At 37.5% G+C, this 26,708-nt stretch overlaps 1 protein-coding gene across 2 annotated transcripts in view; it reads left to right on the forward strand.

Annotated features, from left to right (window-relative positions):
- The window catches only part of GASK1B (golgi associated kinase 1B), a 71,440-nt gene that overhangs the window by 15,532 nt on the left and 29,200 nt on the right, over window positions 1–26,708 (forward strand). For both annotated transcript variants that reach the window (XM_061384329.1, XM_061384328.1), the window contains exon 3: window positions 5,120–5,334. In XM_061384329.1, the coding sequence (XP_061240313.1) occupies window positions 5,120–5,334 (215 nt within the window). The remainder of the gene's footprint in view (window positions 1–5,119; window positions 5,335–26,708) is intronic.

Genomic DNA, 26,708 nt, shown 5'->3' on the forward strand with positions numbered 1-26,708 from the left:
TGAGCCTCAAGGTTTGGCTGGTCTTTGTTTTCTTTAATGGATTTTGGAGTTATTTTTAATGAAAGGCTCTGAGCTGAACTGTCACTTTCCTTTTTGTCTTGTTCACAAGAAGTCTTGGAACTTGGCCCACGTGATAAAAAAAAGGCTTCTGATTTCAGAGCTCAGGATGTTTTACTTATTTTTGCCCAGTGATAGATGCCGACTGACAACTCCACCTATAGTTCAACAAGACCCGTCACTGACTGAAGGCGAAGGGCACCTAGTCAACTAGGGTAGAGGAGGCTGTGTATAGCATTCATTCTTAGTGGATTTTCACATCCATCTTCTCAAAAGAATGTCTTCTTTGTGCTTTTGAATAAAGAACAAACTTGGGAGAACATAAAAATTCAGGGGAACTATTCAGATTTTGGAAAAAATATTAGTTTTATACTGGCAAGTCTCATTTTTTAAAAAGACAGCTGTATAACCTTTAGTTTACATGAGCACCCACATATCTTTGAAAGCCCACTTCCTCCCCACTCTGACAGTTAGAATTTTATTTCTTCACTGTAAAATTTCTCTGGAGAGCACAGTGCTGCATCATTTTGACAAACCCGAATGTGAAGAGATGAATGCAGCTCATCTCTGAGGCACTTCAGGTAAGTTGCTTTAACCCATTTCCTGCTTTCAGAGACTATTTTTCTGTCATGCCTTCAGATCTATCAAAGTTCATTTAATGCTGTTATCAGCCATATTTTATACAAAGTGGAGTTCTCCTCGCAGTAGCTGCTCACAGTTCTGAGCTCTGGAGCCATCCTGGCAGCTGTCAGTACCTCAAGGGAGGGCAATGTGCACAAATACTCTGCAAGACCTGTTTGTTGGGAGGAAGAGCGGGTGGCCTACCAACTCCGAGAACTGGCACTGGCCCTGCTTTCTGGAAGCCCCTTTCCCGTGGTGACTGATGTCAGGGAGGGCAGGATAGAACCTCTTTTTGTGACAGTCAGAATATTTGCTAACGGGAGATGGATGTGGAGGAAAACAGTCGATACTAACAGAAAACCAATTATTCCTATCTGCTGAAAGCTCCCTGTGGCCATTTGAGAACAATTTTTAAAATGATTTAATAGAAAATGTATCGTTCAAAAATTTTTAAGGTTTAAAAGGAAGAAAATGGTAAATGAAATGCAATATACTCAATAGACTGAAATGGTAATAGTTGATTCACTACAGTCTGTGGGTGAGAGATAGCCCACAGCCCATTTTTGTGTTTTGTGAGCTACTAATGGTTTCTACAATTTTTTAAATGGTTGAAAAAATATCATCATAATAATATTACTATGACACTTACAAATATATAACATGTATACTCAGTGTCTGTAATAAAGTTTTATTGGAACTCAGTCACCACCCTTTGTGTATGTATTGTTCCCACTGCTTTTGTGTCTCAATGGAGTTGAGTGCCTGCTAATGGACATTGTCTGGCCCTCAGTCACCATCTGACCACAGGGCTAGATATCACAGTTAGGGTGATAATACTTAAGAATATTTAATTGTAAGAGACATGTTTGCACTATAACATTTAGTGAGACAGTTATGACAAACTATATGTGTAAGATGATTCCAAATAGTCTATCATCCTTTATAATTTTTGCATCTTTCCCTTGGTGGAAATGTAAGTTCTAGGAAAGCCAAACAGCCACAAAAAAACAAACAAAAACCAAACAACTGAAAACCTGACATGTATGCATGTGTGCATGTATATATGTATGCTTTAGGCCTCGAGCAGCACTTGAGATATAGTAGATGCCCAATAAACAAATAAGGGCTAAGGGAAGGCTGATGAACTATGTGATTTTATAATGCAGGCATGGTCAAAGCAAAACCTTTCTAGGATATGCATATATGTGAGGCACCATGCTGAGAACTTTAAATGCATGATCTCATTAACCCTAATGCAGTTAGTTTTGGAAGGTACAGTATTGCCTACATTTTACAGAGGATGAAAGCGAGGTTTGAAGACATTATGTAACTTGTCTTACATCACAAATCTAAGAAATAATGTGACCAGAATTCAGAAAGTCTCTTGGGTTCTAGAGTCTGAACTCTAACCACAAGCTATGCTCCTTAAATTTCTAAAAACAACTAATTTTTTCAGGTGTGAAAGAAAGACATGGGAAAATACCTGATGTAAATACACAAATAAAAAAAAAAATACACAAATAATAGGACCAGTTACTAGGATAGGAGATTGTAGATGATTGTTGTTTTCTAAGGCTGTATATATATATTTCTTTGTATTATAGTTGATTAGAATATTTTATTAGTTTCATGTGGAGCATAGTGAGTCAATGTTTCTGTAGTTTTATACTCCATTTGAAGTTATTAAAAATCGTGGTTATATTTTCTTGTCCTGTATAATATATCTCTGTTTTTTCTTTGTTTTTATGCATAGTAGTTTGTGACTCTTAATCCCCTACCCCTGTCTTGCCCCTCCTACTTCCTTCCCTCCACTGGTAACTACTAATTTGTCCTCTATGTCTGTGAATCCGTTTCTGTCTTATTACATAATTTGATTTGCTTTATTTTTTAAATTCCACAAGTATGTGATAACTTAGATTATTTGTCTTTCTCTGTCTGACTTATTTCACTAAGCATCATACTCTTCAGGTTCATCCATGTTGTTGCAAATGGCAGAATTTCATTCTTTTTTATTACCAGGTAGTATTCACTGAATGTGCACACACACACACACACACACACACACACACACCCCCCACATCTTTGTTGCCCATTCTTTTGTTGATGGACACGTAGGTTGTTTATGTATCTTAGCAATTGTAAACAGTGCTGCTGCAAAGATTGGGGTGCATATACCTTTTAAAGTTAGTATTTCTGTTTTCTACAGATATATGCCCAGCATTGTAATTGCCGGATCATATGGTAGCTCTATATTTAGTTTTTTGAGAAACCTTCATATTGTTTTCCACAGTGGCTGCACCAATTTGCCTTGCTAGTAACAGTGTAGGAGGGTTCCCTTTCCTCTACACTCTCTCCAGCTTTTGTTATTTGTGTTCATTTTTGTTATTGGAGGATAATTGCCTGGGAAATCCATGGACAGAGGATCCCAGTGGGCTACAATCCATGGGGTCCCAAAGAGCTGGACATGATTTAGTGCCTAAACAACAACAAAAAATCTTTGAAAGCTATGCTGTGTGTCTTACATGTGTTTGGTTACACTGGTTTATTCATGTCTCCCACTACATGATGGACTGCTCCTGTTGTTATTGTTCAGTTACTAAGTCATGTCTGACTCTCTGCTATCCCATGGACTGATGCATGCCAGGCTCATCTGTCCTCCACTGTCTCCCAGAGTTTGCTCAAATTCATGTCCATTTAGTTGGTGATGCCTTCAAATGATCTCATCCTCTGCCACTCCCTTCTCCTTTTGCCTTCAATCTTTCCTAGCACCAGGGTCTCTTCCACTGAGTTGGCTTTTCGCATCAGGTAGCCAAAGCATTGGAGATTCAGTCCTTCCAGTGAATGCTCAGTGTTGATTTCCTTTAGGATTGACTGCTTCTACCTGAAATTTATTATTATTATTTTTAAAATTGGCATAGTATTTGAAGCATATACATTTAACATTATATTTATCTAGCATCTAAGAAGATAATTAGGTCCCAATAGCACCAAGTCATTTAGTACAGTAAAGGAAATAAAAAGGAGTGAGATAACAATTAAGTTCTTTAGTTATGGTTCCTCTTTCTTTATTTTTCTTTTAATTGTACATCAGTGATTGTGACCTATTTTCCACAGTCTGAAGGACTTTCTACATGCCCTGGCTTAAATTGCAAGGCTAAAAGGAGAAAGATTTTTCTTTTGAACAAAAGTGGAATGTAGGTGCTTAGAATGATTAAGTGAATGTTATTAATATTATTGAGGTCCCTGGAACACCAAATTGAAGAGTGGTTAGAAGAGTGACTGTCCTTGCATTAAAGACCAGAGATAAGAACTCTACAGAAGGCAAACAAGCAGGGTGGGAAAATAAGTCTTTAACAAAAACAAACAGTTATAGACTGAGAACCTCTTAGGTTATTTGAAAAAGCTTTAAAAATCCCTGTGATGTGTCTTGACATTCCAATCATAGTTTCAGAGGCTTCTATTGTTCAGGCTTGTTAAGAATGAGTTAAATGTGATTTTTCACATCCTTGTGACTTACTTTCTTTTCTTTTTTTCAAGAGATCATTCTGATTTTTAAGTTACAAGCAAAGCTGCTCATCATCCTCTTTGAGTGACTTTATTTGACAGACATTGAGGCTTGAGAGAAATACTTTTGGTTTTAAGCCTGCCGTATCATTTAATGTACAGTTTAGCAGTGAAATTTCTAAACTATCAAAAACATTCAAGTGACATTTTCTTTGAAATATATTCTATGCACTGGAAATTGAAAAAGATGATATTTGCTTAAATGTACTTCATGCGGTTTTATGTGAATAAATGATCATTTACCAGCAGTGTCATTGTTCTATCAGAAAAGAAAAAAAAAAAAAAATCCCAAACACCTCTAAACCTCTTACTTCCTTTCTCTTTCTTTGGAGATTATAGTGACTAGTGTGAAACATACAATTTCACTTTTAAATTTGCAACTTCTAAAAATTCTTTTTCTTCCTAATATCATACTGTGGCCTCAGAAAATCAGACAGTTGTTATTACAAATAGAGTGCAGCTCCACTCAGACACTGAATAGACAATTATAAATGTCTGGATTCTTTCCTTTTTCATGGTGGCTGCTTTTAGATGTGGAATAAAACCACATTAACCAGAGGGCGTTGTTATTGGTGGTTACAGGCCTATTCCTGCCACATCTATAAAGTATCTTTTCTTAAAATCCTTTTCTTTCCTTGTCTAATAGTAACTTTCCATCATATAAGACTGTTATCAGGAAGCATCATAAAGGTATATGAATATTAAATTATTCAGAAGACAAAGGGACCATAAATGTCATCTAATCCAATTCTAGCACATGACAGGTGAGAGTGTAAAGCTGTGAAAGAGTGAATGACATCCAAGGGCACTCACAGAGTCAGTAACTTGCTAACTGTTTTTTTTCTTCTTCTTCTTTTTTTTTTTTTTGCTTTTATAGATGGCCGCCCATGTCCTTTCATCCTCTGGGATCCATCTTTGTCTCCAACAAATAATGAGACCCACTCTTCTGTTAAGCTCACTTGGGGAACTTATCAGCAGTTGCTGAAACAGAAGTGCTGGCAGAATGGTCGAGTACCCAAGCCTGAATGGGGCTGTACTGAAATACATCACCACGAGTGGTCCAAGATGGCCCTCTTTGATTTTTTGTTACAGGTAAGTTTTTTTTTAAATCAAGTAAGTAGTTACCTGAGACTAACACTGAGTTATGGAAGTCTGTAGTGAGGAAGTTTCTGCACCTTTTGGGTTTTTATGAAAGTGTAATTTAAATTCTATAATGCTGTATTTGGCAAGCCTGGTACAATGTCATAAGACATTATATCTTTTTAGAAATGTTCAGAAATGTCCCTCAGCCCTTTTATTAATTTCTGAATAGGTAATTCTTCAGTACATTACTACTAGAATCATCATATCTATCATAGATACAATTTATTATGATAACCCATCAGTGGCCTTTCAAGGTAGGTAGTCTTACAGCACTTGGAAGGTAAGTAAACTGAAGTTTAGTGAGGTTAAGTAACTCACCCAAGTTGTCACAACTGCTCAAAATGGGGCTGGAATCCTGGGATCTTCTGGTAGTAGAAGTTTGGCTTTTTTTCTATTTTTCCACACTGTTTCAGTGGTCCCTTGGTCACTTTTCTTACAGTCACCATTTCCTGTTTTCTGTCCAGTAATTCTTTGTAAATACATTATTAAGATTGACATTGGAGAATAATAAATATTGGCCATCTACATAACTGCATGATTAAATGTTTTATAGGTTTCTTATAACTTTTATCTCCTTCTGATGAGGATCTCATGACTCTTTCTGTCCCCTTGTTCCAATTACTGCTTTTCTCTTCTTCCACTTTAGAAAAGCTGCCTGTTGTTGTATTGTTAATTAGTACTTTTTGTGGCAATTTAGGACTATCTTAGGACATCTACAAAACATTCTCCTTTTGTTAATTTTGTGTTGTGCATATGTGTGTGTGTGCCTTTTCAGCAAGGAACTAGAGAGGGACAAAAATGTAGGAAGAGGGGCTTCCCTGGTGATCTGGTGGTTATGAATCTGCCTGCCAGCAGGGGACACGAGTTTGATCCCTGGTCCAGGAAGATCCCACATGCTCAGAGCAGCTGGGCCTACACGCCACAACTACTGAAGCCCCCAGCCCCCTAGAGCCTGTGCTCCACAATAAGAGAAGCCATTGCAATGAGAATCCTGTGCACCGCAACTGGAGAGTAGCCCCTGCTCACTGCAATTAGAGAAAGCCCAGGCAGCAATCAAGATGCAGTGTGGCAAAAAAAAAAAAAAGTGTAGAAAGAAACCCAGTTTGGTGAGAGCCACAGGACAGGGATTAGGAACTTTCGAGGAGAGACGATCTCTGGTGTCCATGCCTCAGAGCCACCAGTGAGAACTGAGCTGGGAGCAGACCACTTGGTTTGGGGAGGAGGCCATCAGGAAGCACCAGATACTGATGAGCTGTGCATCTGTGAGGCTCAGGCCGGGCTCAGTATATGTATAATCTTATTATTTCGTTTATTAGCACACTCTCTCTATGAGGTAGACACCTTCTGTCCATTGTACAGTTAAAGTCACTGAGGCGTAAAGAAGTTATTATTGAGAACTGTGAAGTGTCTGAGGTCTTACTCTGCTTGTAGGCTAACAGGTTAGCCAGCCATAGATGTTAGCAGAAGATAAAGGACTCCCAGATGAGAGACAAATGACTTCATTACCCATGTTCCTTTGCCCTCAAGGCCCACTGGGGAGTTATGGAGTGGCCTCACTGAAAGCGCACACAGTGGGTTTCTGTACCTTCTAAGACTCTGATGCTGGGAGGGATTGGGGGCAGGAGGAAAAGGGGACGACAGAGGATGAGATGGCTGGATGGCATCACTGACTCGATGGACGTGAGTTTGAGTGGACTCTGGGAGATGGTGATGGACAAGGAGGCCTGGCGTGCTGCGATTCATGGGGTTGCAAAGAGTCGGACATGACTGAGTGACTGAACTGAACTGAACTGAAGAAAACCTCCAGTCTTTATTTCATTTCTTTTTAACTGAAAAATGAAATGATGTACAACATTATGCTGGTTTCAGGAATACTCCACAGTGATTTGACATTTGCAGACATTATGAAATGAGCAGTGTGATAAAGCTAGCATTCATCTGTCCCCATACAAAGTCATTCAGTTCAGTTCAGTTCAGTCGCTCAGTCGTGTCCAACTCTGCGACCCCATGAATCGCAGCACGCCAGGCCTCCCTGTCCATCATCAACTCCTGGAGTTCACTCAGACTCACGTCCATCGAGTCAGTGATGCCATCCAGCCATCTCATCCTCTGTCGTCCCCTTCTCCTCCTGCCCCCAATCCCTCCCAGCATCAGAGTCTTTTCCAATGAGTCAACTCTTCGCATGAGGTGGCCAAAGTACTGGAGTTTCAGTTTTAGCATCATTCCTTCCAAAGAAATCCCAGGGCTGATCTCCTTCAGAATGGACTGGTTGGATCTCTTTGGAGTCCAAGGGACTCTCAAGAGTCTTCTCCAACACCACAGTTCAAAGGCATCAATTCTTTGGCGCTCAGCCTTCTTCACAGTCCAACTCTCACATCCATACATGACCACAGGAAAAACCATAGCCTTGACTAGACGAACCTTTGTTGGCAAAGTAATGTCTCTGCTTTTGAATATGCTATCTAGGTTGGTCATCACTTTCCTTCCAAGGAGTAAGCGTCTTTTAATTTCATGGCTGCAGTCACCATCTGCAGTGATTTTGGAACCCCCAAAATTAAAGTCTGACACTGTTTCCACTGTTTCTCCATCTATTTCCCATGAAGTGATGGGACCAGATGCCATGATCTTCGTTTTCTGAATGTTGAGCTTGAAGCCAACTTTTTCACTCTCCACTTTCACTTTCATCAAGAGGCTTTTGAGTTCCTCTTCACTTTCTGCCATAAGGGTGGTGTCATCTGCATATCTGAGGTGATTGATATTTCTCCCAGCAATCTTGATTCCAGCTTGTGTTTCTTCCAGTCCAGCATTTCTCATGATGTACTCTGCATATAAGTTAAATAAGCAGGGTGACAATATACAGCCTTGATGTACTCCTTTTCCTATTTGGAGCCAATCTGTTGTTCCATGTCCAGTTCTAACTGTTGCTTCCTGACATGCATACAGATTTCTCAAGAGGCAGATCAGGTGGTCTGGTAAAGTCATTACAGTATTATTACTTATATTCCTTATGCTGTATGTTACATCCTTGTGACTTGTTTATTTTATAACTGGAGGTTTGTATTTCTTAACCCCTGTCACTTATTTCACCTGTCAATCTCCCTCCTCTCTGGCAACCACCCATTTTTTCCCCTCTACATTTAGAAGTCAGTTTTCCTTTTGTTTTGATTTTTTGTTTATTTTTAAGATTGTACATATAAATATGGTGCTTGTCTTTATCTGACTTATTTCATTTAGCATAATGCCATCTAGATCATCCACGTTGTCACAAATGGCAAGTTTTCACTTTTTTATGGCTAAGAAGTTTTATATATATCTATATATATATATATACATATATATATAGATATCTCACATCTTTATCCATTCATCTATGGCTGGACACAAGTTGCTTGCACATCTTGGCTATTGTAAATAATGTTTCAATGAACAATGGTGTGCATATATCTTTTCAAATTAATGTTTCCTTTAGCTAAATACTTAGAAGTGAAATTAGTAGATCATATAGCAGTTATATTTTTAAGTTTTTGAGGAACCTCCATCAGTTCAGTTCAGTTCAGTTGATCGGTCATGTCTGAATCTGTGACCCCATGGACTGCAACATGCCAGGCTTACCTGTCCATCACCAACTCCCAGAGCTTGCTCAAACTCGTGTCCATTTGAGTTGGTGATGCCATCCAATCATCTTATCCTCTGTTGTCCCCTTGTCCTCCTGCCTTCAATCTTTCTTAGCATCAGGGTCTTTTCAAATGAGTCAGTTCTTCTCATCAGGTGGCCAAAGGATTGGAGTTTCAGCTTCAGCATCAGTCCTTCCAATGAATATTCAGGACTGATTTCCTTTAGGATTGACTGGTTTGATTTTCTTGCAGTCCAAGGGACTCTCAAGAGTCTTCTCCAACACCACAGTTCAAAAGCATCAATTCTTTGGTGCTCAGTTTTCTTTATAGTCCAACTCTCACCTCCATACATGACTACTGGAAAAACCATAGCTTTGACTAGATAGACCTTTTTTGGCAAAGTAATACCTCTGCTTTTTAATAAACTATCTAGGTTTGTCATAACTTTTCTTCTAAGGAGCAAGTGGCTTTTAATTTCATGGCTGCAGCCACCATCTGCAGTGATTTTGGTGCTCAAGAAAATAAAGTCTGCCACTGTTTCCATTGTTTCCCCATCTATTTGCCATGAAGTGATGGGACCAGATGCACCGATTTTTATGCCCACCAATATTGCACACGGTTTCCCATTTCTCTACATTCTTTTTTTTTTTTTCATTTCTCTACATTCTTGCCAAAAATTTGTTATCTTTTGATAATAGCTATTCTGACAGGCATGAGGTAGTATCTCCTTGTGGTTATTTGCTGATTTTTTGGGGAGCGGAGCAGTTGGTATGCAGGATCTTAGTTCCCTGACTAGGGATTGAACCCTCACCCACTACAGCAGAAGTGTGGAGTCTTAACTACTGGACTGCAGGGAAGTCCCTTTCTTTGCTGATTTTTTCCCCTTGTGGTTTTATATTTCCCTGGTGATTAGTGGTGTTCAGCATCTTCTCATGTGCTTGTTGGCCATCTGAATGTCTTCTTTGGGAAAAATGTCTATTCATATTCTATGCCCATTTTTTAATTGTTTTTTGATGTTGAATTGTATGAATTCTTTGTATATTTTGAATATTAACCCCTTAATAGGTATATAGTTTGCAAATATATTCTCCCATTCAGAAGGTGGCCTTCCTTTTGTTGACAGTTTACCTTACTGTGTAAAAGCTTTTAGGTTTGGTAGTCCCATTTGTTTATTTTTCATTTTGTTTCCCTTGCCTGAGGAGATAGATCCCAGAAAAAAAACATACTGTTAAGACAGATGTCAAAGAGCATACTGATAATGTTCTCTCCTAGATTTATGGTTTCAGGCCTTATATTTAGGTCTTTAATCCATTTTTGACTTTATTTTTTCACATGGTATGAAAAAGTAGTCCAGACTGATTCTATTGTACACAGCAGTACAGTTTTTCCATGACCACTTATTGAAGAGGCTGTCTTTCCCCACTCTATGTTCTTGCCTGCTTTGTTGTAGATTCATTGACCATATAAGCTTGGGTTTATCTGGGGGCTCTCCATTCTATTCCATTGATCTATATGTTTGTTTCTATGCCAGTACTATGTTGCTTTCATTACTGTAGTTTTGTAGTATAGTTTGAAATCAGGGACTGTGACAACTCTAGTTTTTTGTTTTTTTTTCTTCTTTCTCAAGATTGCTTTGGCTCTTTTGGGTCTTTTTTGTTTTCATACAAATTTTGGAGTTATTTGCTCTACTCCTGTGATAAATGCCATTGGTGTTTTGACAGGGATTGCACTAAATATGTAGATTGCTTAAGTAGTATAGTCATTTTAACAAATAACGATTCTTCCAATCTATGGGCACAAAATATCTTTCCATATGTTTTGTCATCTTCAATCTCTCATAGTTTTCAGAGTACAGATCTTTTTCTTCTTTGATCAGGTTTATTTCTAGCTAATTTATTCTTTTTGATACAATTGTAAAAGTGATTATTTTCTTAATTTCTCTTTCTGATGGTTCATAATTAATATTTATAAATGCAGCATATTTATTTTTTATTTTTAATTGGAGGATAATTGCTTTACAATGTTGTGTTGCTTTCTGCCATATAAAAATGTGAATCAGCTATAAGTATACGTATGTCCCCTCCCTCTTGAATCTTTCTCCCACCCTGCACCCCATCCCACCTGTCTAGATTTTCAGAGGATCAGGTTGAGCTCCTTGTGTTAAACAGCAATTTCCCACTAGCTATTTATTTTGTATATGGTAATGTATATGTGTCAATACTACTCTCTCAATTTGTCCTGCCCTCTCCTTCCCCTGCTATGTCCACAAGTCTGTTCTCTATGTTTGCATCTCTATTCCTGCCCTGCAGATAGCTTCAATAGTACCATTTTTCTAGATTCCGTATATGTGAATATATGATATTTGTTTTTCTCTTTTCTGACTTACTTCACTCTGTACAACAGGCTCTAGGTTCATCCACTTCACCAGAACTGATTAAAATTTGTTCCTTTCATGGCTGAGTAATATTCCATTATATGTACCATGACTTCTTTATCCATTTATCTGTTGATGGAAATCTAGGTTGCTTCCATGTCACGGCTATTGAAAATAGTGCTAGAGTGAACATCAAGGTACATTTGTCTTTTAGAATTGTGGTTTTCTTAGGGTATATGCCCAGTAGTGGGACTGTGCAGTCATATGGTAGCTTTATTCCTAGTTTTTAAAGAAATCTCCATATTGTTCTCCATACTGGCTGTATCAATTTATATTCCCACCAGTAGTTCAAGAAGGTTCCATTTTCTCCACATCTTCTCCAGAATTTACTGTCTGTAGATGTTTTTGATGATGGCCATTCTGATGGCTCAGCAGGTAAAAATCCACATGCAATGCAGGAGACACTGGAGACACTCGTTTGATCCCTGGGTGGAGAAGATCCCCTGGAGAAGGAAATGGCAACACACTCTAGTATTTTTGCCTGGGAAATCGCATGGACAGAGGAGCCTGACAGGCTACAGTCCAAAGCGTTGCGAAGAGTAAGACACTACCGAGCAACTAAGCACATTCTGACTCGTGTGAGGTGATACCTCATTGTAGTTTTGACTTGCATTTCTCTAATAATAAGCAATGCTCAGCATTTTGTTTATTGGCCGTCTATATATCTTCTTTGGAGAAATGTCTGTTTAGGTCTTCTGCCCATTTTTTTGATTGTGTTGTTTTTCTGATATTGAGCTGCCTGAGCTGCTTGTATATTTTGGAAATTAATTCTTTGTCAGTTGTTTCATTTGCTATGAATTCCTCCCATTCTGAGGGTTGTCTTTTCATCTTGTTTATGCTTTCTTTTGCTGTGCAAAAGATTTTAAGTTGAATTAGGTCCCATTTGTTTATTTTTGTTTTTATTTCCATTATTCTGGGGAGTTGGTCATAGAGGATCTTGAGGTCAAAGAGTGTTCTGCCTATGTTTTCCTCTAAGAGTTTTATAGTTTCTGCTCTTACACTGAGGTCTTTAATCCATTTTGAGTTTATCTTTGTGTATAGTTTTAGGAAGTGTTCTGATTTCTTTCTTTTACATATAGCTGTCCAGTTTCCCCAGCACCACTTATTGAAGAGGCTGTCTTTTCTCCACTGTATATTCTTGTCTCTGTTGTGAAAGATAAGGTGCCTCATAGGTGCATGGATTTATCTCTGGGCTTTCTATCTTGTTCCATTGGTTTATATTTCTGTTTTTGTGCCAGTATCATTCTGTGTTGATGACTATAGCTTTGTAGTATAAAGTCAGGAAGGTTGATTTCTCCAGTTCCATTATTCTTTCTCAAGATTGCTTTGGCTATTCAGAGTCTTTTGTATTTTCATATGAATTATGAAATTTTTGGTTCCAGTTCTATGAAAAATGCCATTGGTAATTTGATAGGGATTGTATTGAATCTGTAGATTGCTTTGAATAGTGCAGTCATTTTCACAATATTGATTCTTCCAAAGCAGGAACATGGTATATCTCTTCATCTGTTTATTTTGTCTTTGATTGCTTTCATCAGTGTCTTATACACTTTTTGTATACAGCTTTTTTGTCTCCTTAGGTAGGTTTACTCCTGGGTGTTTTATTATTTTTGTTACAATGATGAATGGGAATGACTCCTTAATTTCTTTCTGATCTTTCATTGTTAGTGTATAAGAATGCAAGGGATTTCTGTGTATTGATTTGGTATCCTGTGACTTGACTGATTAGCTCTAGTAATTTTCTGATAGTATCTTTAGGGTTTTCTAGGCATAGTATCATGTTGTCTGCAAACAGTGAGAGTTTTACTTCTTTTCCAGCCTGGATCCATTTTATTTCTTTTTCTTCTCTGTTTGTCATGGCTAGGACTTCCAAAACTATCTTGAATAATAGTCATGAGATTGGGCACCCTTGTCTTGTTCCTGAAATTAGAGGAAATGCTTTCACTTTTTAACCATTGAGAATAATGTTTGCTATAGAAAACCACCAATCTAATGAGGTGCTGCTAGCAGACCTGCCCAACATTTGCCCCAGAAGGAGACATTATTTTTATTATTTGGTCAGGAAGAAAATCTATATTCCATCCTAGAAGGAGACAGTCTTTGTAAGTTGCAATGCTTTCTGCTATATTGACATCCTTGAACAAAGGTTGCAGAACAAAGCTTGATATAAGATGTGCAGAAATGCCATGAAGAATTGTTTCTCAACGGTTATCTCTTTCATTCATTGTTACTTAGAAAGTTCCCAAATAGAGATTTCAGCAAGTTTGTCTAACTGCATTTCTCATATTTTACACTATTATTTTACAACTGCCACGTTATTTTTAGTTTAATGAAAGAAGTTGGTGTGATAAACTGTTGTAGCAAGAAAGTGGAGAATGTGTGAAGACATCTAGGATGAAGTATGTAAAGGTACTCACTGTCGGGGTTGAGCAGCATAGTTGTTGCAAGTCCTGAGGGTGATGCCTTGGGGGAGCAGAGGATGGAGTGGAAGTTCATGAAACTAGTGGTGAGATCTACAAGAAAAGAAAGACCTTGAGGTTTGCAGCCTATGATCAGAAGAGCTAACCAGTAATGATTAGACAGCAAGCCTTGTTTCTGGTGATTCTTTGTTGTTGTTGCCCTGATTCTTGATTTGCTGTGTGTGCTCTTTCTCTAGTTGTGGTGAGTGGGGGCTATACCTCATCGTGGTGCATGGGTTTCTCATTGTGGTGGCTTCTCTTGTTGTGGGGCATGGGCTCTATTCAAGGGCTTCAGTAGCTGCGGATCTTGGACTTAGTTACTGTCAGGTATGTGGGATCTTCCTGGAGCAGGGATCAAACCCATGTCTCCTGCAGTGGCAGGCAAATTTTTATCCACTGTACCACCAGAGAAGTCTGACATTTAATTTTGGAACCTTCAACTAAATCTCAACAGCCTCTTTATCATTTTCCTTTCTGTTGAAGGAAGCTTTAACTGTTCTCATCCAATGAAAATATATTTATGCAACATCCACTATGAAGGGGCAGCAAAGTCATGTGAAATGGTTATCCCCCACTACCCTACCCCAAGTTTGGTTTGTAAAACATTATTTAATTAGGAAAATAGAGTGTATAAAACAAAAAGATAGATCCATGTAAAATGGCTGACTGAGATGATATAAGTTCCTATTGTTATGAGGTCAAAAAAAGAAGAACCTTTTGCCATAAAATGGTAAGGAGGAAGTTTGAGTAGGGTCATAGGCTGTGAATGATAAAGAAGATAAGAAAAGTGTGTGAAAGAACATGGGATTGGCAATGTTCTTGTGATATTCAGGATATCCTAAATACAGGCACATCACAGGAGATTTGGGGTTTGGTTTCAGACCACTGGGCTTCTCTGGTGGCTCAGATGGTAAAAAATCTACCTACAGTGCAGGAGACCCAGATTTGATCCTTGAGTTGAGAAGATCCCCTGGAGAAGGGAATGGCTATCCACAATAGTATTCTTGCCTGGAGAATTCCATGGACAGAGGAATCTGGTAAGCTACAGTCATGGGGTCACAAATAGTTGGACACAACTGAGCAACGAACAGTCTCTTTTATACCTTTTCAGACCACTACAACAAAGTGAATATGATGATAAAGTGAGTCACACAGATTTTTACATTTCACAGTGCATGTAAAAGTTAGCTTGATAGTCTATTAAAATCTCTTAATGGTGCAATAGCATTATGTCTAAATAAAGCAATGTACTTAGGTTAATTAAAAAAAAATGCTGCTGAGAAATTACTCCAATCAACTTGCTCAATGCAGAGTTGCCACAGACTTAACCAAATGCAAGTTCTTGTGCCTGATACACAGTGAGACCAAACAGAAACTTGGAGTTTAGAACAGAGAAATGCTTATTGCAGGGCCATGCAAGGAAACTCCAAAACCTGGAACTCTCCCAAAGGTTTCAGCAAAGTATTTTTAAAGGCAAGGTCACCATGTTCCTGTGAACCTCCAACAAGACAAATGTTATTCTCTATCTGCAGCTTTTTTCCCCTATATGAATGGAGAAATGTTATACCCTTAAAAGTTAGAGACTTGAGAATGGGCTATCATGTATATATATGGCTCTAGGCAACATTCTTAACTTGAAGCAAAAGCAATAGAATACAAAAGTTAAAGTAAAATATGGAGTCAGATTTGTTCTTTCCTACTACAAAGCCAACTTGTAAAAATCGCATTTTCTGGGGAACACAATAAAATGATATATGTCTGTATACCATTTGTCTGAAGCAGTTATTTAGGGGAGCAGTTATACTCTCTGTCTATAAGAGATACAATAGAACATTGAGGAAGAGAGCTATTTTTAAAAAATATAGTTATGTTGTAACTCTCTGTTCATTATCCTGACTCAGCAAAAACCAATCCCAGCTGAGCCACAGTCTCATGAGTACATCAGCTTTTATCATCACTGTGTCTATTGCCTGTAGTTGTGAGGATGCATCTGGGTATCACTCTAATCAGTTTTCAACAAAGATAAATATTTCAAATTCTTAAACTAATACTATTAATGATCTATCAGTTGTATAAGTGTGCTATATGCCTGGCACTGTTCTAAGACTTGCTCCTAAGCATGAAAGTATTCACTTATTTAGTTATCATACCAACCTTATAAAGTAGATACTGTTATTCCCATTTTAGAGGTGAGGAATCAAGACAAAGAGAAATTAAATAATGACCTGGATCATATACCTGGTATGCAATAGAACCTGGAATCAGACTCAAAGTGTTCCAACTTGAGAGATAAATTTCCTACAGTGCCTCTTCCTCTTCATTTTATGGGGGGTGGAGTAGGGGGTGGGGGGTGGATGGCTGTCTTCCAATTTTCCAAGTCAAAAATTTGGAGTTGTGCAGGTGCTTCAGGATACTTGCCCTTTCATCCACACAATGACAGTCCTTGATATCTCCCCAAGCCATCTTGTCTCAGGTATAGTTCACACTCTTACGTTAGTTCAGGCTTTGCCATTTATTAACTGGATGATTCCCTCCAATACACTCAAATTGTATGAGCCAAGGTCACCTTTGGCTTGAGACACCAGGCATCAGGCTACTACCTCAGCAGGAACTGATGCTCTTGGCAGATCAGCTCTATTTGTAGTCTACCCTCTGCTCCTGCTGCTTGGGTGGGGAAGGCAGTCTTTCTCATCCTTGATAATTTATGAGAATGAGATCTCAGCAAGCCTTTCCTGAAACTGTTCAAGTAAAGACACAAAGATTAGAGTTCCTAATTATAGCTACAGTTAAAGCACTGAATCTGAAAGTCAGAAGTTAATCTGGTTGATAAGAGTTAATTTGGTCAGTTTTACAAAAATGGATCAAACTACACACACACACACACACACACACACACAAGGATGGCATCTGTGAGAATGGGTTTACATTTTTTTTTAAATTCATCCAACATTTACTCCCACAGTCTCAAACAAAAGGCTAATTTTTTACTAGATTTTGAAGTGTTTTATAATTCTACCAGTAATGTATGAGAGTGTCTGTTTCCCTCTCTTTCTTACTTTGGTAAACGGAAAACTAATGTTTTTGCTGATTTTATGGAGGATTATAAGGTCTTGCATATATTCCAGTTCTTTCATTACAAGTGAGATTGAGGATATCATATTTTCACCTATTGATCATTTACATTTTGTTTTCTGTGAATTGCTTGTTCATATCATTGATCTTTTTATCGCATTCCATAATTTTTTCCTTAATGATTTATAAAAGCATTTTTAGATCTGGAAAATTAGCCATTGTCCAATCCTAAATGTCTCAGACAATTTTTCTTTATTGTTTTCTTTTGAGTTTTCCAATAGTATATTTTACGCTAGAGAAATTTTACATTTTTTGTAAGGTCATATTTTATCATTTTACTTCTTATGTTTAGCATGATGCAATGTTTATTGAACGTGTTTACTGAGCAAATAAATGAACAAGCTTTGGCCATTTTTCATGAGTACCATAATGAATAGTTATCTTTTATACAATAATGCTTCCCATCATTTGCTTTGAAATTTTTATTTTAAAGTCAAATATTTAAGTGGTGTTTGGGAATATGTTGGATTGTAGTGGATAGATTTGGAAAGCAATCTTAGAAAAGTTATGCTTGAAACAAATTGAAATCACTTGCTCTGGGATGTTGCAGCAAGGACAAGGGAATACAGAACACAGTTGTTAATTTTCTGTACACAACGTTCTTTCTGTTTCACCCAGTTAACAAATCTACATTCCCCAAAGCAATGGCATTTTACTGGGTCTGTAAAATGTGATAGAGGCACAAGTAACCTTTTATTCTTGAAGCGTGGGGTTCTGAGCAGAGTGGATAAAAATTCTTCTCCATTACTATAACAAAGAATAGTATTCTAGAGAGCATTTGAGTTTCCAAGATTTGGTCAGATTTCTTTCAAAAGATTAAATAAAATAATAGAAGAAGATTTAGGAGGTAGAAAACTTGCTTTTTAACCTCAGATATAGTCTGTATAATAGGAACTGAGATTCTGGAACCAGCTTGCTAAGCTTGAATTCTAATTTCCAATGACTAATTTTTTTTCTAGGTCTTGGTTTCCTCAACTGTAAAATAGGAATAATCATATTGTTTATATAGATTTTATATAACAATAACAATCATATTGTTATTTAGAAGATTCAATACTTTGTATACACATAATGGATATAGAATAATGCTTGTTAACACAGGAGGTGCTCAGTGGGTATTTCATATTAATTAAGAAATTGATCACCTAGAAATAATAGTAGAGGTAAATAGCAACATAAGAATTAAAGTATTTTATCATTAGTTTCATGTATTAAATTATAAATTATTCCCAAAGCATTCCATTTTTTCTACTCTCATGTGCTTTCATACTTACATTTAGATTTTAGCCTGTTAAGTCTTAATTATTTTTGATTACTCTGTCTTCTTTAATAAACTGTGAATTTCTCAAGGGCAAGTCCCTGTCTTATTCAACTTTGTAACCTTTAAATTAGCAGCAGCAAGTCTGAAAATATTAGAGTTACTCAGGGCATTTGTTTTTTTTTTTTGATGATCAAAGAAAACTACCTGATTATATCAAAATATTAAATCCAAAGTGTGAAATTAAAAGTGTTAAAAGTAAAAGAAATAAAAGCGTACTTGCCTTGCAGTAAAGAAATAAAATTTTGCTATAGGCAGAGAATGAGATGTTTAGAAAATGAAAATCAAATGAATAGAAAATGTTTAATATTTTTACTATTTAGTAAAGTCCTCCCTGTATTTATATTTTTTGTTTATTTGTTGGTAAGTTAAGGGCTGTTTCTATAGAGAGGGATCAACATAAAGGTATCTTGGGAGATGTTGGCTTTCACCATAAACAAAATAAGTCACACATATTTCTTTCCAGTTAGATTTGACAGATGCTTTTCGAGCTCTTTTCTTTTCTAAAAAAATTTTTATTTTTGCTTTTTTGATTTAATTTTATATTATGTTGGAAAATATTTGATTTACAATGCTGTGTTAGTTTATGGTGTATGGAGCTAAGTGATTCAGTTATATCTATCTATTTATATTTATATATCTATATCTCCACTCTTTTTCAGATTCTTTTTTCCCATTTAGGTTATTACAGAGCATTGTGTATAGTTTCCTGTGTTGTACAGTAGATCCTTGTTGGTTTTCTCTTTCACATATAATGGTTCATATATGTTACTCTGAAATGAGCTCTTTTCTGTTCCAGACACTCGGTAGGTTTACTGCTGGGATAAAATGCTGAGACTGTTTCCATGCCCACAAGAGTCATTAAATAAGATAGAAGAGACAGATCATCACAGAGGAATATATTATGTCTAATAATTGAGTTTAATAACTTGTAGAAACAAGTTAGATATTATTAGTTCTTATGGAGTTTGAGGCAAAAAAATATGGACAGAGAATGTGACATTTAATATAGAAACGTAAGAACTGGCAGAAATCAGGTGAGCACAGGAGTTAGGAAGAGAGTTTCAGGAGGGATGGATGCTAACAAAGGACTGGAAGAGAGGAAAAATTCCCTGAGTGGAAGGAATGATGCTTTGGAAACTTCCTCTTCCATTAAGGTAGTTTCTCCCAGATGTCTGTGAGTAGTAAACTTGTGATCATAGATTCGGTGCATAGCAACAGTGTGAACAGGTAAGCCTGGCCCCTAGCACGCTCTCTCCTAACTTTTACCTTGGCTCAGGGTTTAATTTGTCAATTTAATGAATCAATTAGTATGTGTTAAACTCTGACCTGTTCTTCCCCACTCTTTATTCTGTGGGTTATTTTTTTCTCTTAATGGTGTGATAATAGTAAAAGGGGTTTCTCAGATGGTACTAGTGTTGAAGAACCTGCCTGCCAATGCAGGAGATATAAGAGATGAAAGTGTGATCCCTCCATCAGGAAGATCCCCTGGAGGAGGGCATGGCTAACACACTCCAGTATTCTTACCTGGAGAATCTCAAGGACAGAAGAGCCTGGTGGGCTATGGTCCATAGGATCACAAAGAGTCAGACATTACTGAGGTAATTTAGCTCACACAGCAAATAGTAAAAGTAAAAATTTCAACTGACTATTAAGAGTAAATATTACTCTTCATGAAAAGGAAACTGAGTCTGTAGGAATGTTCTATATGTCCAGCAAAGAAAGATTCCAGCTATGGTCTCCATGGTATTGATGACAGGCTTCTAAGAATCCTTCCCCTTTATCCGTACAGCTCAGTGATCAAGGGCCTTGCTGTCAACTTTAGAGGTCAGTGCAGAAAAACACTAACAAGCAGGTAGGTGTTCTGACAGCAAAAGACATAGCAATCCAGGGACCCAGACACTGGTATTTCAAATACATAATTTGGGTCAGTTTTATTGTTTTTGTGTAATTAGCACACTGCCAATCTAAATGGCCCCGGCCATGTATGTATTAGTGGGTCCAAACAAGCAAATATAGGTTCTCATTCCTTTGCTGGCAGATAATGAGGGATGATCCCGCCGGATTCTATCTTGGCTTCAAGTAGCAGAGAAAATCTGGGATTAGCTTTGGCAATATCTGTTGGCATGCTGAAGTAGCTGGGCTCTAGGGAACAAAGACTGCCAAGGATGATGAGAGGATTTAGAGAACATCACATTCCTGCTTTTTATTGTTTGTTAAAAACTCACAGTGGTTCACTGACTATAGAGTCACTTTACTAAGGTAAAGGACATGGAGAATATGTCAGTCTCGGCTTTAAAAATGACAAGCTTCTAACTTTGCAGCACTGAAATGTACTCTGGTTAACTAATAAATTTTCAAAGTATAAAACTAAATTTGCCCTTTTGATATTCAAAAGTCTGACTTTGACATAGTTTCTACTATATGTATCCTCACACTGTTACTAGAAGAAACTGTTTTAGTATTAATGATGCTGTAATACAGGGACTATTTATTGAAGAGACCTCAGAAGACTATGGATTATCTTGTGACACTATAGTTTCAACCTTCTGAGTACTGCTTGCCAATATGTGAGCAAATTGTGTAGAAAATTTGGTACCATTGTGCCCTACAGTGGCTTTATTATTTTTTATGTTTTATGTGTAGAGATAGGGAAGTGAGGTAACAGAAGCATATTTGCTCCTGATGATAGCAAAGAATATAGGGATTTTGGTTTGTTTTTTTAATTAAATTAATTTATTTATTTTAATTGGAGGCTAATTACTTTACAATACTGTGGTGGTTTTTGCCACACATTGACCTGAATCAGCCATGGGTGTACATGTGTCACCATGTCCTGAATCCACCTCTCACCTCCCTCCCCATCCCATCCCTCTGGCTTTGAGTGCCCTGTTTCATGCATCAAACTTGGACTGGTGATCTATTTAAAATATGGTAATATACATGTTTCAATGCTATTCTCTCAAATCATCCCACCCTCACCTTCTCCCACAGAGTCCAAAACTCTGTTCTTTATATCTGTGTCTCTTTTGCTGTCTTGCATATAGGGTCATTGTTACTATCTCTAAATTCCATATATATGTGTTAATATACTGTATAGGTGTTTTTCTTTCTGACTTACTTCACTCTGTATAATAGGCTCCAGTTTCATCCACTTCATTAGAACTGATTCAAATGCATTCTTTTTAATAGCTGAGTAATAGTCTATTTTGTATATGTACCACAACTTTCTTATCCATTCATCTGCCAATGGACACCTAGGTTGCTTCTATGTTCTAGCTATTGTAAACAGTGCCTCAATGAACATTGGGGTACACGTGTCTCTGTCAGTTCTGGTTTCCTCAGTGTGTATGCCCAGCAGTGGGGTTGCTGGGTTGTATAGCAGTTCTATTTTCAGTTTTTTAAGGAATCTTCATGCTGTTCTCCATAGTGGCTGTACTAGTTTGCATTCCCACCAACAGTGTAAGACGGTTCCATTTTCTCTACACCCTCTCCATCATTTATTTTTTACAGACTTTTTGATAGCAGTCAGAGTATAGAGATTTCTGCAGGAAAAGGATATAAATAAAATGGCTAAGCCATGCTAAGAAAATATTTTTATTAAAGAAGAATTTAGGCTATTTTAATATTAAGTCCAACAAGATTTAACATACATTTTTTACTTAATTATTTTGTTATAAAACTTGAATGTATAACACTTTATTTTTAAATGAGTCCTTCCAGTCAGAGAGAGAGCATGAAGAACATCATTTTTGTACATGTATAGTTAAAATGTAATTTGTTTTTAACAAATAAAAGTAAAACCTTTTATTTTGACAAAATTTTATTTTTAATAAAGGCAAGTTGTCTCTTCAGCCTCTCAAACTTGAAGTTTGGAAGCAAATTTGTCACTTCCTTCCCTAACAGTGTGCTTTCTCTACTTACCTATTTCTATTTATGACATTCCTGTTTTTAGAATCAGCCAGATTTAAAATTTTTGAGTCATCTTTGCATCTTCCTTTCCTTGGTGACTTGTATTTGAATAGCACTAAACTTTGACAGTTCTTCTGAATGACTCTACTTTTTTCTTTTCATTCCTACTAATGCTGGGAACAACCCAGACCCGAATCAGACTCACCCCTATGGGTCAAGATGCTGAGACTCTGAAGTGATTTCCTGGTATCTGGCCTTTCCCAGCACAATTTATTGTGCAAATCACTGCTGATTTCGTCTCTTCTACTTCCCTTAATCGTATTACTTCTTGTGAAAAAAAAATTCTCCTAAGACTTCTATTTGATTGGAAAGTGAATTTTTAAATGCCCCAATGCATTGCAAAAATGTGTTATAGAAAAATTAAACATATAGAAAAGTAGAACATTATAATGAACTTTCAGGTAGCTGTTATCTATATACATCAATCAGTCACCTCATGGCTGGTCTTGTTTCATCTCTGTCTACCTACTTCCTGCACCCATATTTACTTGAGACAAGTCCCAAATATCGTATTTCATCTGTGAATATTTTAGTATGTATTTTGGGAGATAAAACACATAAGCACATTACCATTATCACACGCATAAAAAATTATCAACAATTTCAGTTAGATATCTTGTCAGTGGTCAAATTTTTAATTGTCTACTAAATATTTCTCTATGTATTTATCTATGCGTCTGCCTATGTATTATAGTATATATGTATCTATCTATCCATTTATCTCACAGTTGTTTTTGATCAGGATTAAAATGAAGGCTACCCTTTGTGAACAGTTGGTATGTCTTTTAATGAATAAACTCCACTTTATCTCTTCTTTTCTTCCCTTCATTCTACTTATTGAAGAAACTAGGTTGCCTGTTTTTAGAGTTCTGGACTCTGGAAATTGCTAGTTGAACTTCTTGGTGACTTTACTTTGTCCTCCCGTCATCTCTTTTCATGTAAGTAGGTGTCAGGCTTAGAGACTTGATCAAACTTAGATGTAACTGATTTTATCTAGACTTCTTCACAGATAGTGGTGTATTGCACTAGGGGCTTGCTGGTGGGTGTCTAGCTGGTTCTTCTTTTCAAGATAGTATCACTGTGTATGCTCAATATTGATCCATGCATTCACTAGCCATTGAAAATGAGGGTGTTCTAATTCTGTCATTATTTCTTTATTGATTAGTTGGAATACTTCTTTAGGGAGTAATTTCCCTTCATCTCTTATCTGGTTCAAAGTGGTACAGGTCATGTAGCATCTGTTTATCTAGAGGTATGGTTTACATAGGAGAAAATTAGCATTACTTTTAAGAAACATCATGACATGAGCTTCTAACTTCCTTTTTATTCTCATCTGTTATGATTCTCTTATATAGTATTTGCGTACCATAGGCTGACATTACTAACAAGCACAATGAGGAGGTATGTGTTTGTTAACTGCCTGTGTTAACTCTGTGTGTGAGTGTGTGAATTTTGTAGTTTGGTGTATTCCAAACTGTCAGTCATTGAACATGCCCCCAATTCTTCTTTACTCTCTGCTCACCACCAAAACACTGCTCTTGCTCCTGCTCCTACCTGATGTACAGGCTGCTCACCCCTCCAAGTCCAGCTCAGATTCTGTCTGTAGAGTCTCTGGGACTAACTTAATCTGAGTAAGCTCCTGTTCCCCCCTGAATGTCTAATACAGTTTTTAAAAAAATCCTACAAGTTTTTAATTCACTAAATACACAGAGAAATGACATGGATAGCGTTCATGTAGAACAGACTTGGGTTTAAACCCCAGCTTCTTCCAAGTCACCTCTGCAACCCTGGGCAAGTTTATAACCTCTCAGAGCTTTACTTTCTTCTTATATGAAGAAGAAAATGATTTTACTTCCATTGGAGATTTGCTGTGAGAATACCATGAAATAATTCACATGAGGTACTTACCATGGTACCTGGCTGTGCAAGGGCTGAATGTTTGTTCACCCCAAATTCATATGAGACTCCTGCCCTCACAAGGTGATGGTATTAGGAGGTGGGGCCTTTGATAAGATCCTGATGACAGAGCCCCTAGAATGCCATCAGTCCTCTTAGGGAAGAAGCCCAACAAAGTCTCCCCGACTCAGTCCCTTCTGTCACTCCAGTCACAGTGAGGAGTCAGGAGTGTAGCCCCAAAGAGAGCTGTCACCAGAACCCAACCACACTGGCACCATGATATCAGCCTCCAGACTTTCAGCCTCCAGAGCTATGAGAAATATATGCTTCTCATTTATAAACTAACCAGACTAATGGACTAAGACACTGATACAGAGCAAGTACTCAATAGATCAACGTAGTTATCATCTATAACCACCCCATTGATAGGAACTGAATTTATATGAAAGGTGTGAATTCCTGAATCTCCAAATACTGCAAACCTTTAGTGGTGGGAATCATGTAGGTCTATCTTTGAATTTTCTGCAGTGTAGAGTTGCTCCTGGTAGCCTTTGGTGCTGCTGCAGGGAACCATGAGAGCATGGGAGACCATTTCCATGGACCTGCCATCCGGTCAGGTTTTGGTGAGGGGCATTTTTGCATACATTAGGGGAGCAGCAGACAGTACCTCCTTTGGTGCTTGTTAATTACAGGGCTCTCCACTGACAGAATTCAGGAAACTATCTGGGATTTTATTCTCATATTCTATTCCTTGAGATCTCCTTGTCAAGACAAAAAAATACCAAAGAACAATGGTCCTAACAAGTAATGTGTTTTCAGTTTCTAGAATTATCCTGTCAACTTCTTGTGCATATTGGCTTTCAGAATTTTCTTTAGAGATAGAAATATGTAAAAGTTAGTGAAAGTCCCTTTGACCATCACCTCATATCCCCTTGCTGCACTTTGTCCCCAGAGGTGATCACTGTCATGACATTAGTATACAATTTTTCAGCCAATTAAAAATTATTTTACATGCACAGTACATGGATATCTGTGTGTTTAAAAAGTTTTACATATTGAAAATGCAGTTGAGTACATGCATTTTCCTGTATCTTGTCACTGCTGGTTTTTTACCAATTGCTTATACTTGTAACAATTCAAGAGGGGCAGGGTCTAGCCAGGCTGTGGTTTTAGGATGAGGGAGGTGGGAAGTGGATATTAGGGAGAATCTATTCCTAAGAATATAGGTCTACAAAGCAGCAGCCAAAAAGTTTTTCCAGGATTGGAACTGGAGTCTTAGTGCGACAAATCCCACATTATTGCATTTGAACTCTTTAACACTATGTGAAAAGCTTTGCTTGGTTTCATCAGTGTTCTGTTTACATAATTTGCTTTATAACCATTTGTTCTATTTTTCCTGTAAGCATATCTTCTTGCTTTTTATTTTGCTTTATAAACAAAACTAGGAATTCTAAGTGTACAGGATACTGCTTACAGGGTTCAATTAAATTCAGCAAACTTGGACTGAGGGATTTCTGTGTTCTGGCTAGCTAGACATCCTCAGTCATCATTTCAGGTTTTGTGTCTTGGCTCTCAAATCTGACTCCGTGTCATTCCCGGGCCTGGGAACTATTGTTCTCTCCTTTCTCAGTGTGATTCCTCCCAGAAGGCCCCTTGGTAGACTCACACACCCAGTTCCATCTACAGAGTCAGTAACATCTGCAGAAATGGACCCATTAGAGCTTCCTTTTCATTAAGAATAGAGCTGTCCCCAAACCTCGGGGAGATTAGAAAACCAACAGTAGAATTATATTGGCCTATATTTCAAAAGGCAAACAATTTTACTTTTTATGGCCCTCACATGAAATGTACTTCTGTTGCTAAAAATTCTCTACAAGAACATGGCAGGATGGAGAAAGTCAGTACAAAGGTCTTTTTTTTTTTTTTAATAAATTTATTTATTTTAATTGGAGGTTAATTACTTTACAATATTGTATCGGTTTTGCCATACATCAACATGAATCCGCCACAGGTATACACATGTTGCCCATCCTGAAGCCCCCTCCCTCCTCCCTCCCTGTACCATCCCTCTGGGTCGTCCCACTGCACCAGCCTCAAGCATCCAGTATCATGCATTGAACCTGGACTGGCAATTCGTTTCATATATGATATTATACATGTTTCAATGCCATTCTCCCAAATCATCCCACCCTCTCCCTCTCCCACAGAGTCCAAAAGACTGTCCTATACATCTGTGTCTTTTTTGCTGTCTCACTTACAGGGTTATCGTTACCATCTTTCTAAATTCCATATATATGCGTTAGTATACTATATTGGTGTTTTTCTTTCTGGCTTATTTCACTCTGTATAATAGGCTCCAGTTTCATCCACCTCATTAGAACTGATTCAAATGTATTCTTTTTAATGGCTGAGTAATACTCCATTGTGTATATGTACCACTGCTTTCTTATCCATTCATCTGCTGATGGACATCTAGGTTGCTTCCATGTCCTGGCTAT

This window comes from Bos javanicus, chromosome 17 (assembly GCF_032452875.1).
Source record: "Bos javanicus breed banteng chromosome 17, ARS-OSU_banteng_1.0, whole genome shotgun sequence".
Taxonomy (NCBI): Eukaryota; Metazoa; Chordata; class Mammalia; order Artiodactyla; family Bovidae; genus Bos; species Bos javanicus.